The 15414-nt window shown below is 46.2% G+C and overlaps 1 protein-coding gene across 1 annotated transcript in view; it reads left to right on the top strand.

Moving 5' to 3' along the window:
• Positions 1-344: 344 nt before the first annotated feature.
• LOC143768163 (uncharacterized) overlaps positions 345-15414 on the top strand; it is a 120659-nt gene continuing 105589 nt past the window's right edge. Inside the window, exons 1-3 of the mRNA XM_077256852.1 lie at positions 345-502; positions 586-709; positions 787-884. Of these exons, the coding sequence (XP_077112967.1) occupies positions 479-502; positions 586-709; positions 787-884 (246 nt within the window). The 5' untranslated portion in view covers positions 345-478. The remainder of the gene's footprint in view (positions 503-585; positions 710-786; positions 885-15414) is intronic.

Here is a 15414-nt window from a genome sequence, read left to right as displayed (position 1 = left end):
GAGCCTGTTTATGATGTTACATCGTCATCTTCTCCCCATTCAGGTCCCTACAATATCGGATCCTCTCGGTGAAGATCTTCTATATAAGAGAATTCTCCTGAGTGACCCTACAAGGATGGATAGGGACAGGGACAAGATGGCAGAGAGGTTATTACACCTCACCCTAGAGATCCTCTTCCGGCTTACTGGAGAGGTGAGAGATTATGATGACATCACATTACATCATTCTTATCTATGGGAATAACAGATGGACAGAACTGGGGAGGTGAGGACTCTGGAAATGTCTGTAGTGAGGTTTATTAATGTGTCTCTCCATAACCAGGATTACACAGTAGTGAAGAAGACCTCTAGTGAGCGCTGTCAGGCCCCTGTGTCTGAGGGATGGGGAAGACCCCTGAGCCCAATCACAGGACCTCCACCTCACCCCCTGATACATGAGGACATCAATGACCAGAAGATCCTAGAACTCACCTACAAGATGATTGAGCTGCTGACTGGAGAGGTGACACTGCTGGGAATGCTGGGACATTATACAGTAACGCTATGGAGGGATCGGGGGGATGACGGTATCATTGTATGTGTCAGGTTCTTATAAGGTGTCAGGATGTCGCCATCTATTTCTTCATGGAGGAGTGGGAGTATTTAGAAGGACACAAAAACCTGTACAAGGACGTCATGATGGAGGTTCCCCAGCCCCTCACATCACCAGGTAATAGACAGGACTAAATGCACACGGCCTATAGTTATGTAAAGAATGAATTCAGTCCCTGTATGTGTTTCCTCCAGTTCTGTCCAGTGAGAGGACAACACCAGAGAGATGTCCCCGTCCTCTTCTACCACAGGACTGTAAACCAGAAGATCCCAATGTTCCTCATGATCATCAGGTAAATGTGCTATATAGTCTTCCACAGCGGTGGTGTAACTAGATTCTGATGGGCCCTGGTACAAGATTTGGAGCAGGCCCCCCAACTCATCCTGGTATATACAGTATGTCCCTCATCCAGGCCCCATCCTGGTATTATATACAGGGTGATTATAAAAGATTCATCGGGTTTCAAAATGTATTACATGCACAATGGTGAATATCACATGATAACGAACATAAACTCTCCAAGTTTAGCACATGATGTTTATAAATGTTGTATGTGTCCTCCTTTTGCCACATAACACACATCAATGCATTAATCCAGTTCTACCCAAACACACTGCACCATGTCCCCGTCGATGGCCATTAGAGCGGCAGTAATGCGATCTCGCTGCTCATCCAGTGTTGTTGATAATGGCAGCACATAAACAATGTCTTTGACATACCCCCAAAGGAAGAAGACACACACTGTCAGATCAGGAGACTTGGGGGCCTATTCTGTTGCATAGTCGAAATTTTGGGATCTGATGCTGTCCTGCCATCTGGTGAGTCACAATAGAGTCTCAAACTCTGAGATGTGACCTTTCGATAACTTATTTTTGCAAACGGGTGAAACTTATATCTTTATAGTAATATGAGTGCAAAACCAGATGAATCTTTCATAATCACCCTGTATATATCCCTCATTTTGGCCCCATCCTGGTATACATATCCCCATCCTTCCCTACCTCCCCTGCCGCACGGTGATCTCTTCAAAAGCTGGCAGCTGATTTCAGCGTTTCAGCTACGGGACTGCATGACGAGACTGCCATACCCCCCAGTCACGTGCACCCCGATGTCAGCTGCTGGCCTCTGATTGGCCGGCAGTATATATTGCCGCGTACTGACCTGATGGGTCTCTTAGCCGCAATACACTTCAGCTGAATGTGTGTCCACGGACACACATTATTATTATTATTTATATAGCACCATTAATTCCATGGTGCTGTACATGAGAAGGGGTTACATCAAAATTAGTGATGAGCGAGTATACTCGTTACTCGAGATTTCCCGAGCACGCTCAGGAGTCCTCCGAGTATTTTTTAGTGCTCAGAGATTTAGTTTTTCTTGCCGCAGCTGAATGATTTACATCTGATAGCCAGCATAAGTACATGTGGGGGTTCCCTAGCAACCAGGCAACTCCCACATGTACTTATGCTGTAAATCAGATGTAAATCATTCAGCTGCGGCAATAAAAACGAAATCTCCGTGCACTAAAAAATACTCGGAGGACACCCGAGCATGCTCGAGAAATCTCGAGTAACGAGTATATTCGCTCATCACTAAATTCAAAATACAAATATCACTTACAGTAAACTAACAATGACAGACTGGTACAGAGGGAAGAGGACCCTGCCCTTGCGGGCTTACATTCTACAGGATTATGGGGAAGGAGACAGTAGGTTGGGGGTTGCAGTAGCTCCAATGGTGTTGAGGTGGCCGTGTGATCATTACAGGCTGTAAGCTTCTTTGAAGAAATGGGTTTTGTGGATAAACGGACGTGCTGGGGCACAGAATTCCAAATGATGGGGGATATTCGGGAGAAGTCTTGGAGGCAATTGGGTAAGGAGGGAATAAGCGCGGAGGAGAGAAGGAGGTCTTGGGAGGACCGGAGATTACATGAGGGAAGATATAGAGAGATTAGTTTGGAAATATATGGAGGAGAAAGTTTTTGGATGGCTTTGTAGGTCAGTGTAAGTATTTTAAACTGGATACGCTGGGAAATTGGGAGCCAGTGAAGGGATTTGCAAAGAGGGGAAGCAGGAGTGTAGCGAGAAGAGAGATTAATTAGTCGGGCAGCAGAGTTAAGGACGGACTGGAGGGGTGCGAGAGTGTTAGAAGGTAGGCCACAGAGGAGGATGTTGCAGTAGTCGAGGCAGGAGATGATTAGGGCATGCACAAGCGTCTTGGTAGAGTGAGGGTTGAGGAATGGACGGATTCTGGAAATATTTTTGAGCTGAAGGCGACAGGAGGTGGCGAGAGCTCGAATGTGCGGTTTAAGGGACAGGGCAGAGTCAAGGGTTACTCCGAGGCAGCGCATTACCGGGACAAGGAAGAGTGTGAATTAATTTATTGTGATAGACAGATCAGTTAGGGAAGATGTGCGAGGTGGAGGAAAGATAATTAGTTCAGATTTGTCCACATTGAGTTTGATGAAGTGAGAGGAGAAGAAGGAGGATATGGCTGATAGATACTCTGGGATTCTGGACAGCAGAGAGGTGACATCTGGGCCAGAGAGGTAGATCTGAGTGTCATCAGCATACAGATGGTACTGGAAGCCATAGCACATGCAGTTGAAGATTGTGTTGGCATCAGCTGGGCACCCACCCGCACGGGCCCGGTTGTGACCATGCTTCCCAGTCCTCAGTCTTGTTTTATCCACCAGTATTATACACTGTACAGTCGATTTATTAGAGACAATGAAACTTTTTTAATAGAAACTTTTGTGAATAGAAATGTGACCAGTGACTCCAGAGTGCAGCAGGAAATCCAGTGACCACTCTTCTGTGGACATTTGTAATGTGAATCTACAGTATTATGGGAGCATAAAGTGATCTGGTCGACTTTGAACATTTATTACATACAATGGTGGTGAGATTATACTGAGAATGTTGGGATTGAGGAAAATAATCCAGGAAAAACAGATCCTATGGATACAAGGAACTCATCAATTAAAGAAGTCAGAGGCGTTTGTTAAGAGTCATTCTAGGAACAGACGGTGCACAGTCATGTCCTGCAGCTGAATACAACACTGCATCTATAACTATAGTGTCCGAATAAACAGCTCTTCAGCACAGGAGCTTACCTAGTCTTTGTGGCCAGTGGTCAACTAAGTTCATCCTTTTCTGTCAGAAGGACACTTATGGAATGCCCACCAGGGCCTAGGGGTACTTGGTACTGGGTCCGGTACTTAAAGTTGATGTCACGGTGGCTGTGACCCGATCCGTGGCCCTGGGCACCCAATAAAAGGGGAACAGTCTTTAAAGGTATTGTTAAAGTGGTAAAAATTTGTGACGCCACCTGTGGTTCTCGGTCAGAGGTGACCGCTGCTTAAAGGGGTCCTCTGGGGGCGATGGTGCTGCAGCAAAGACGGTGTTGCTTCCCACAGGTGAAGCGGAGTCCCCAGGACTCCCAGTGTGGTTGGCAGGGATGGTGTGGTGCCAAAATAAACAGAGGACACAAGGTTGCAGTCTATTTACCTGGTTTACTGGTTGTAGTCAGCCACAGTCCAGGGTACCAGCAACAGGTGACAGTGGAGTCCAGGTAGCCAGTAAGCGAGGAGAATCCCCTTTGCCAGGTCAGATTGGGAGCCTTCCACTATGCGCTGAATAATAGTTCCTTGCTGCCTGCAGCTTTCTGGCAAGGTCCGCTTTTACTCTCTGTCCTGGGACAGTTCCTGCATGGTAGGCAACTTGAGCCGTTCCTGGGGGTCTCTATACACTGTGACTCTGGGCTCTAGATGTTGCTGTATCTCAGGTGTAATGTGGACAAGTCACTTCAAATTTCCTGTCCTCCGGTTCTGCCATGGGACTTGTAGTTCCACACAGCCTCGGGCTCCTGGTGCCCGGTTTCTGCGCTCTAGCTTAGAGGGAGCCCACTCGCAGCTCTCCTCTAGCTCCTGATTTCTCCTGTGCTCCTTCACTGTTCCTTGTCTGCACCAGACTAACTAACTACTCCTCCAGACCAGAATGTATATCAAGGGAAGCTCCCCTAAAACCGTGTTCAGAGCTCCCCCTTCTGGCCTGGAGTCAGAATGTGTTGAATGTACAGCTTACCTGCCAAAGGGACTCTCCTCATTTCCAGGCATGGCATCACCCTCCCTGAGAGGAAGGCAATACCACTGTGGTACCTGAACTCCTGGGGTGCCACATTCCCCCCCCCCCTTGTTTAATCCAGTACTCCCGGACTGGGAAAAGAAAACCTAAACCGTACAGGTTAGATTGTGCAAAACATTTGAAAAAGGCATTTAAGCGGGGTAAACAGGTATAAACTTTTTCTTCCCTTAAGGGAGGCACTCTTTTTAAAACATTGCAAAACCTATTTATAAGAGTACGACTGGTCTTATACCAGGGTGTCCTTGTACATTAACAACAGTTCCGATGCGGGGAACCCATCATAAACCCCCAACGTAGGCCAACGTAGGCTACAAGGCATAGTATCCAGACCTGGTCTTCAGCCACGCCAGATGGTTTTTCTTCTGTCTTAGGACGCAAACAAGGCCCTATCCACGCTGGCATTGCGGGTACAACCAAAGGTGCACCTTGAAGGTGCCAACTATCTACAGTAAAGTTTTTGGGCAATTCACCGTCCATTACCTTATTGTCCATTTGAAATCTTCATAATCAAAAGCAAACATTTTTAAACCAGGTAACAACAACGATTGACATTTTACATTTTTAGTCCCTGTAACGGGCTGGTATCTGACCTCTGGTACTACGGGTGGACCTACGCAGTACAGGGATAGATAGTGACCTGACGGGATTCACTATTGTTGCTACCACTGGTGTAGTGCACTCTCTTATGGCTACACTTCTAGTGATTGTACGTAGCACAGGTATACTTGATCTCCTGGGGCTACTTCTACTCACTGAGGGCATGACAGATTCACCAATAGTAGGGGGTGGATTCTCTGGTTCCACTGCTGGTGTGACATCTGCTGCTTGAGCCCGCTGGTGTAGAGTCTCTTCTGTTTCAGGACGGTTTTGAGTCACATCTCCTTCTAGTATTTCCAACTGGGAAAAGGTCAAAACAGGCACCACTATGGCTTGATGTACTTGAGTCCAAGGCTGGGGAAAATCTCCAAGAACAGTATGGATTTTGTTTTCCTCTTCTTCAGTGGGTTTGAGAAGTACCTGGGTCTTTCTCCTTGTCTCTCAGTGTGTCAGGGCACACTTTAACATGATCCCTTGATACCGCAGTCGAGGTTTCTCCTCCATCTTTGCTTATGAGACTAGTGTTATCGAAGTTCGAGGGTAGAATGGTATACGATTCTCCTTCTCACTGGTCATCAAGTTTGTGCATTCTCCTTTTCCGCTTTAGAACTTGTTCACCTGGTGGCAAGGGAATTGTAGGGGCACGTTGATTATAGTTTCTTTCTTGTCTTTGCCTTGCCTGGGACAAGCTTCTTTCCACACATTCTTGTACTTGGTGGTATTTCTGCTGTCGCTCAGTATTCCAATCTGCATCTGGTGAGGTTGTTTCTGGTGTTAGGACTCCCATATCAAGGTCAACATGTAATTTGCTAGGTCTTCCTCTCGTTAGGTAAGCTGGAGTGCAATTGGTGGAATTTACCGGAATATGATTGTACAGATCTACCAAGTCCAGCAACTCTCTGGCCACAGGTTTCTTTCTTCCAAAGGCAAGGTCTTCAACAGGTTGATTACCACCTGGTTCATCTTCTCACACATGCCATTTGTCTGTGGGTGGTACGGCGTTGTTCTGATTTTCTTGCATCCGCACAGGATACAGAACTCATGGAACACTTCTGCTTCAAAGGCTGAGTTGGTGAGTACCTTTTTCAGGGTAACCATGTGGTCGACAAAAGTGTTGTTGGAATGCCTTGACTGCCATCTTCGCTGTCTGGTCCTTGACAGGCACAACTACCAGGACTCTGGATTAATGGTCCACTGTGGTCAAAGCATAGACATAGCCTGACTGGCTTGGGGTTACTTTCATATGATCCAGAGCAACCAATTCAAGTGGCTGTTTGGTGACTATGGGCTGTAGGGGAGCCCTTTGGCTGTCACGGTCCTTTCTGCGCAGATTGCATGGCCCACACTGTCGGCACTTTTCAATGGCTCTTCTCATGCCAATCCAATAGAACTTCCTACGAAGTAGGATCTCTAACTTCTTCCATCTGAAGTTTCCTGCTCCATGGTGGTACTCTTCCAAAACCATTGGCGCATCTTGTCTCGGGACTACCACCTGCCAGACTAGCTCGTGAGTGCGTGGATCAATATTCCTCCAACACAGCTTACCGTTGTAGATAAACAATTTGCTCTTCTCCTTCCACAACTGCTGAGTCTCTTGTGGAGCATCTGGACCAGGGTGTGAATCAGCCTGTGTCAGCAGCTCTTTTGCCAGACGGACTGCTGGGTCGCTTTCCTGCGTCTCTGCCCATCCATGGTGAGGCAATGGGTTTAGCGTGGCTTCTCGCCTGTCTTTGCGCTTGTTCTTCACATTATGAGAGTACTGAGTCACCCCGGGGCAATGGAAAGCTGGTAACTCAATCTCTTCAAGTGCCTCCGGATCTTCTCCCACTTCTGGTAAATGTGGCATCCTGGACTGCGCATCGGCATTTGCATTCTTGTGCCCTGTACGATACTTGATGGTGAATTTGTAGTTTTTCAACCGGGCCATCCATCGCTGCTCCAATGCACCTAGTTTTGCCGTTTCCAGGTGGGTCAGCGGATTGTTGTTCGTGAAAACGGTGAATCTTGCTGAGGCCAAGTAGTGTTTGAACCGCTCTTTTACCACCCAGACTATGGCTAGAAACTCCAGCTTGAAGGAGCTGTAGTTTTCGGGGTTCCTTTCAGTGGGACGAAGCTTCCTGCTGGCGTACGCAATTACTCATTCTTTGCCTTTCTGCTCCTGGGACAACACTGCTCCCAATCCCACCTTGCTGGCGTCTGTGTAGAGCACAAACGGTTGGTCATAGTCAGGGTAAGCCAGTACCTCATCTCCCGTGAGAGCCAACTTCAAGAGTGAAGGATCCTTCCAGCCTGTTGTTCCACTCAAATGGAGGTTCCTTGCTCTTGGTCTTCTTAGATTGGCCCATTTACAGGTCTTGCAGGGGTGCGGCTATCTTAGTGAAGTCCTTATTGAACCTTCGGTAGTAGCCTACCAACCCGAGGAACTGCCGGACTTCATGGATGTTGCTGGGTTTTGGCCAGTCCCTGATCACAGTGACCTTGTCAGGGTCTGGTGCCACTCCTTCAGCACTTACCACATGGCCCAGGTACTGTACTTTGGGCTTTAACAGGTGGCACTTGGACGGCTTTACCTTCAAGCCAAAGCTAGACAGAGCTTCAAACACCTCGGGCAGGTGCTTCAGGTGCTCTTCATATGTCTTGTAGAAGATGTTTACATCATCCAGGTACAATAGGACGGTTTTAAAATTCTTGTGCCCAAGACAGCACTCCATCATCCTCTGGAATGTCCCTGGTGCGTTACAAAGCCCGAATGGCATGTAGTTGAATTCGGAGAGGCCCATCGGTATCGTGAAGGCAGTCTTTTCCTTATTTGCCTCTGCCACGGGAACCTGCCAGTACCCACTAGTGAGATCTAAGGTGGAGAAATAGTTAGCAGATTTTAAAGCAGCTAATGACTCTTCGATTCTGGGCAACGGGTATGCATCTTTGTGTGTAATGCGGTTTATCTACCTGTAATCAACACACATCCTCATTGTACCATCCTACAACTGTCTCTGATTACCTCAGCCTCCATCATCTCTCGTAACATACTCTTGGCACATTGGTAGTGAGCTGGATGTACAGGCCGGTACCTCTCTTTAATGGGCGGATGACCTCCAGTGGGGATATGATGTTAATCCCCTTTTACCTGCCCAAAATCTAGTGGGTGTTTGCTAAATACCCGCTCATACTCATGGACCACCCGGTAAGCCCCGTTTTTGGTGTGAAGGGGGAGAGTCAGTGCCCACATGTAACTTCTGGCACCAATCCTCCAACTGTCCTGCAGAGCTATTGTCCTCCGCCTGGTCGGACGGGACCAAGGGTTCTGTTGCTTTTAAGTAAACAGTTTAGCAAGTGTGGCATATCTGGGTAAGTAGACCTCTTTCTCTCCACAGTTAAGGACACATACTGGTACCCTCCCCATGCGGACATCCACCACCCCTCTGGCTGTCGGGATGGTGGGACTACTATCTGAATACACAGGTTCTACCAGGGCCTGGTAGTCTTTACCGCTGAGGCCTATTGCTGCCCGATACCATATTAACATTTCACTCCTGGGGGGTATTGCAGTGGGGATCGGATCACTCACTGTGACACGGCCAACTTCTCTACCAGACAATTCTATCTGCTGTCTCTGCATCAGGACTCTGATTTCTTTTTGCTGGACACGTTGTTCACTGGAACCAGCAGTTTCGGTCACCTGTTGTAACAAGACAATAACCTTGGCCAGACAGTTTTTTATGACATTAGTACCTAAGGTCATCATGGGGTTACATTCAGGTTGGTCAATAACAATGATCACCATACCTTGGGCCTTCAATTCTACCCGCCCCACTTTATTGTTTACCTCCTTGTACCCCACCTGTGTTAAAGGCTGACGATTACTGCCTACTATTGTCAAATCACTATCTGGGCTATGGGTGATATCAGAGTCAGCCCAATACCGTTTGTAGAGAATGTAAGGCATAGTTGTCACCTGAGAGCCGGTCGATCACAATGGTGAGGACCGGTCGTCCTCCGTCGTACTTGGCTTGCCAGTTTTGTGGGCCTGGTCATCCTACTCCTTGGGGTTGGCCCTCTGCCCCAGGGGTCGCTTTAAATGACAGACCCTTGCGATGTGTCCTACCTGGTTACAGCGGCGGCAAATGGGTCGTCCATCCTGATGATAGTGGTCGTTGTCTCTTCCTCTGATCGGTGGGATCCTGTTCTGTTGTCGCCAGGGGACGTCATCTGGAGTGGAAGCCAGCTGGATCTTTTCCTTTGGGGATTCCTGCAGGGACTGCATTGTTCTGACTAGTGCAGCTATGCTTTTAGTCAGTTCCTGGACCTTTAGGCGCAGTTCTGTTGAGGGATCATCATCCAGGATCTGTGCGTCGGCCTCGACGGGGACCTGACGACAGGGTGCCACCTCCTAGTGGTAAGTGATTGCTGGATGATTAGGGGGCACTGTGTGGCTGGCCGGTGGGTCATGCAGCACCCGGATGGCCCTGTTTTGAAATTGTGCAAAGTCCAGGTCAGGGTTTTGCAAGGCCAGGATGCGCAGCTGTGTTCTGTGGGTGCTGGAGTCCCTCAAAAAACTGCTCCTTTAATAGCTTGTCCCCATCCTGCATGTTGTTAAGGTTAACCTTTTTAATGGCCCATAGTGCCTCCTGGAGATTAAGGGCATAGTCCCATATGCTATCCTGTGTTCTTTGTTTGCACCCGAAAAACCTCATTTTGATTTCTGCAGCGGTGCGGGTGTCAAAAGTATTTTTAAGATTGGCAAACATGTGCTTAACAGTTCTTTTTTCAATATCTGGCCAGGATTTCACTTCTCTTTGTGCTGCGCCAATTAATTGACCAGTTAGAATGTTGACCTTTTGATGTTCTGTCATGGGATATACTTCAAATAGGCTGCATAGCCTTTCTTTAAAGTCACTCACACACACATGCATGCTCAAAGACAAGAAAAATACGCACACATATACACTCGCACACATGCACGGTCACACACTTGAGAAAACACACATAGGAAAACACACATACCCAGGAAAATACACACACACACACACACACACACACACACACACACACACACACACACACACACACACACAGGAAAATGCACACAGGAAAACAAACCTAGGAAAACACACACACACAGGAAAACACACACAGGAAAACAAACCAAGGAAAACACACACAGGAAAATACACACACACACACATACACACACATGAAAACACGCACACAGGAAAGCAAACCAAGGAAAAAACACACACACCGGAAAGCACACATAAACACACCCAGGAACACACACACTCAGACACATAGGAAAATGCACATACCCAATGCTTTAACTAATATATATATGTTTTGTAAACCCCTCCTGACCCCACACATAAACTTCCCCTCATCCAGCACCATGACAACCAGCACAGCAGAGTCCTGCATACACTGAGGCCCCTGATCATGTGACCCCTGACTCCTCCCCTCCTGTGACCTCATCACAGGTCCTGTCTACACAGAACAGCCATATATGTGGTGTGCGGCTCTGCAGGTGGAGGTAGGTGCTGGAGATTCCCCATTACTGGGCACAGGGGACATTAACCCCCTCAGTGCTGAGCCTGTGATACATCTCTGTATGTGACTATAATGGAATATTATTTGGAAGACACTGCACACTCTAGTGATCATTTATGCAAGATAATGTGAGTTTATTTAAACACAACTTAATATAAGTAACACATGGGAGCACATCTACAAAATTAGGATAAGCGACCTAATGTAATAACACAACATGACGTTTCGACTCTCCCGAGTCTTAATCATACCATCGCTAGAAGACAAAAGGAATAATACAATAAACATAGGTAAATACAACATATAATATATACATATATACAAGTCTGCAAAGTACATGCATATTAGACTATCCGTTTATTGAAAGGGATACCGAAGAAGCACGACAAGCAACCGTAGTACCTTCAAGGCACCACTGAGAACACCACGGTGAGTAAGCTATTATTACCATCACGGGAGTGGAGCATAAAGGGGATCAGAAGTTATGGTGGTTTAAACCAAAAGGATATAGACAGGGGAGGTGGCAGAAAAACACTAGTTACCTTAGTTTGGTGGTAATGATGCGTAAATGTAGCAAATCCTTATTTATGGATACACAGATAGTGCTGTAGAGGGTTAAGGGAGGATACAGATCAGTATAATGGCAATGACAGTATGGCTGAATAATGGTAATGAAAAGAGAGAGGAAGTCATTGCTTAAATACCTAAATGCTGCTAGGGTAGACAAAGGCCAAAAACTGAATGCTGACCAGTGTGGAGGACCTAGAATAGAATGGACCGGAAGTGCGTCATCCGGACCGAAAGTCCCGCTTGCGCATGCGCAAAGTGTGAAGGGGCCTGTGTACATGCTGCTATGGTAACCAGCTGTCTATGTGGGGTGGCGGCTGCCATGCTAAATGAGCACTGTATGCACCTGGGACTAAACTAAATAGAAGTGTAAGAATACAAGGGCGGTAACCTGGGAAACGTTTAAGGGGAGAGGAATAGATACTGGACGATAGGAACAAAATAGCAGGTTTATAAACTAGGGGTAAAAAAATGGGGATAAATGAGTTTATTTAAGTCAAGAACTGAGAGGACAAAGGGATATGGCAAAATGCAATGTAACTGGCAAAATAAAGAATAAAAAATAAAAATTAATAATAAAGAAATGAATGAAATAATAAATATAGAAAAATGGAATGTATTGAGAAAATATGAGAAACGGCAAATGGATCAAATGAAACAAATGAAAAAATTGAAAACAATGAGAAAAAAGGAATACAAAAATAAAAATGAAATAAAAAATAAAGAGTGATCTTGAGGAACGAGGTGATCCCGCGCTCAGAGGTTGAATGGACGTAATGCAGTGAAAATTAAAAACTATTAAAATTAGCCCCGAACCTGTGTACAAGTGTATATATACATATATATGTATATATATGAGTAATTCGTGGCGGGACAATGATACCCTGGCACGTAGATACGCTAGTAGTCCCAGTGAGAGACCTTCCGAATTACCTGGTCCGGTGACCGCTGAAGGCTTGTTGCAGTGTATGCGGGGAATGAGGGAGCAGGAATATGTAGCAGCTATCGCGGTGCCTGGGAGCCCCGGCCGAAGGCGTCCCTGGCAACCACGAGGAGGAGGATAGCTGCTAGCGCCGGCTCGCGAGTGCCTATGCTGTGACGTCACAAAAGGTACGGAGCCGCACAGCATAGGCACTCGCGAGCCGGCGCTAGCAGCTATCCTCCTCCTCGTGGTTGCCAGGGACACCTTCGGCCGGGGCTCCCAGGCACCGCGATAGCTGCTACATATTCCTGCTCCCTCATTCCCCGCATACACTGCAACAAGCCTTCAGCGGTCACCGGACCAGGTAATTCGGAAGGTCTCTCACTGGGACTACTAGCGTATCTACGTGCCGGGGTATCATTGTCCCGCCACAAATTACTCATATATATACATATATATGTATATATACACTTGTACACAGGTTCGGGGCTAATTTTAATAGTTTTTAATTTTCACTGCATTACGTCCATTCAACCTCTGAGCGCGGGATCACCTCGTTCCTCAAGATCACTCCTTATTGTGTTTCCAGGGTAGGCACAGATCCTGGTTTTTGATCCCAGCAGCTAGGGGTGTGTAACCCTTGTTTTCCTTCCCTTCCCCTTTCTCGCTCCCTGTCACCGACCTCTATGTGGTGAGCGCCAGTGTGAGTTTTTTTGATTCATATTCAAATAAAAAATAAATAAATAAAAAAATAGAAAAATAAATGAAAAAATGAAAAAAATGAATGAAAAAAATGGTAAAAAAAAGAAAAAAAAGAGTGGGAGCTATTACGGTAACTCACCTGTTTGATGGGGGTTCAACGAGTCTAAAAGGTAAAACAAATGATTAGTACTGGAGTTTTAACATACATGCCAGTCTATCTCTCTATTCAAACCCCGGGGCGCCAGGGTGTCTAACGTGTGTATCCAGAACGTTTCTCTACTTTTAAGTAGTTTTTATGTGGTTGCCACCTCTTCTGGGAAACGGGACCTGTCCGAGGATCTGGAACTTTAGTTGGGCCACCGTATGTTTGTGAGTAATGAAATGTTCAGGAATGGGGAGCCATGTTTTGCCACACCGAATGGTTGATTTATGACTCGCTATGCAGTCTTTGACATGCTGTGTGGTCTCACCAACATATAGCAGGCCACAAGGGCACTTGATGACATAGATGGCAAAGTTGGTGTCGCAGGTAAAAAAGCCCTGTATGGGATACGATTTCCCTGTTCTCGGGTGGGTAACATTATCTGATTTTATGACATTCGAACATGATAAGAGTTTGAGAGGGTATTGTCTTTCTTGAAATTTAAGGGCCATGGTCTCCAGTCTATTCTGGCGTAAAGTGGGATCAGTAACAATGCGAGCAACCCTCTTGAGTTGTGATCGTGGGAGACTATTTTTTGTAGTTTTTGGATGGCAACTCGAATAATGCAGAAGATTGTTACAATCTGTAGGTTTTGTAAATAGATCAGTTGTGAGATTACCAGAGTCATCTTTGATTACTAGAGTATCGAGAAATGAAATTTGATGGGCATCATAATGAATAGTAAACTGTAACTCTGAGGAGATGGAGTTAAGGTACACAAAGAATTGGTCCAAAGTGTCAACTGTCCCTGTCCATATGAAGAAGATGTCATCTATGTAGCGTACATAATTGCTGACATGTGTGGTAAAGAAATCATTCTCGTAGATGTACTCAATTTCAAACTGATTCATGAACGCGTTTGCGTATGCCGGGGCTACGTTTGAGCCCATAGCGGACCCACGCGTTTGGACATAAAACGTGTCCCTGTATAGGAAAAAATTCTCGTAGAGGACAAGCCTGAGGAGCTCCAGACAGAATTGAATGGTCTTAATGGGTGTGTTGGACTTTTCGAGTAGAAATTTTGTGGCTCGGATCCCTTTTTCATGTTCAATAGAGGTGTACAGGCTATTGACATCAAGTGCTAAAAGTAGACTCTCAGTTCTTGACTTAAATAAACTAATTTATCCCCATTTTTTTACCCCTAGTTTATAAACCTGCTATTTTGTTCCTATCGTCCAGTATCTATTCCTCTCCCCTTAAACGTTTCCCAGGTTACCGCCCTTGTATTCTTACACTTCTATTTAGTTTAGTCCCAGGTGCATACAGTGCTCATTTAGCATGGCAGCCGCCACCCCACATAGACAGCTGGTTACCATAGCAGCATGTACACAGGCACCTTCACACTTTGCGCATGCGCAAGCGGGACTTTCGGTCCGGATGACGCACTTCCGGTCCAGCGGTCACCGCTCTCCTATAAACAGCCCCATCCTGCCTCCTCTCACCACGCCGGCATCTGCAAGGCGCGGGAGCGCCGCTTTTCAAGACACACAATACAGGTATGGCAGCGTTTTACTAGTGGGACCGCTTATTAGTGTCCACCATGCCCCTACCACGTCCCTCCTGACAGTCAGCCAGTGGTGACATTTCTGCAGGCAACATCATATGATCCCTAACCAAGGGCTATCTTCATTTATTATTACCCATTCAATTCTAGGTCCTCCACACTGGTCAGCATTCAGTTTTTGGCCTTTGTCTACCCTAGCAGCATTTAGGTATTTAAGCAATGACTTCCTCTCTCTTTTCATTACCATTATTCAGCCGTTCTGTCATTGCCATTATACTGATCTGTATCCTCCATTAACCCTCTACAGCACTATCTGTGTATCCATAAATAAGGATTTGCTACATTTACGCATCATTACCACCAAACTAAGGTAACTAGTGTTTTTCTGCCACCTCCCCTGTCTATATCCTTTTGGTTTAAACCACCATAACTTCTGATCCCCTTTATGCTCCACTCCCGTGATGGTAATAATAGCTTACTCACCGTGGTGTTCTCAGTGGTGCCTTGAAGGTACTACGGTTGCTTGTCGTGCTTCTTCGGTATCCCTTTCAATAAACGGATAGTCTAATATGCATGTACTTTGCAGACTTGTATATATGTATATATTATATGTTGTATTTACCTATGTTTATTGTATTA

This window comes from Ranitomeya variabilis, chromosome 4 (assembly GCF_051348905.1).
Source record: "Ranitomeya variabilis isolate aRanVar5 chromosome 4, aRanVar5.hap1, whole genome shotgun sequence".
NCBI classification, from domain to species: Eukaryota; Metazoa; Chordata; class Amphibia; order Anura; family Dendrobatidae; genus Ranitomeya; species Ranitomeya variabilis.
The sequence above is the reverse complement of the archived record's forward strand: the minus strand, read 5'-3'. Positions and strand labels throughout refer to the sequence as shown.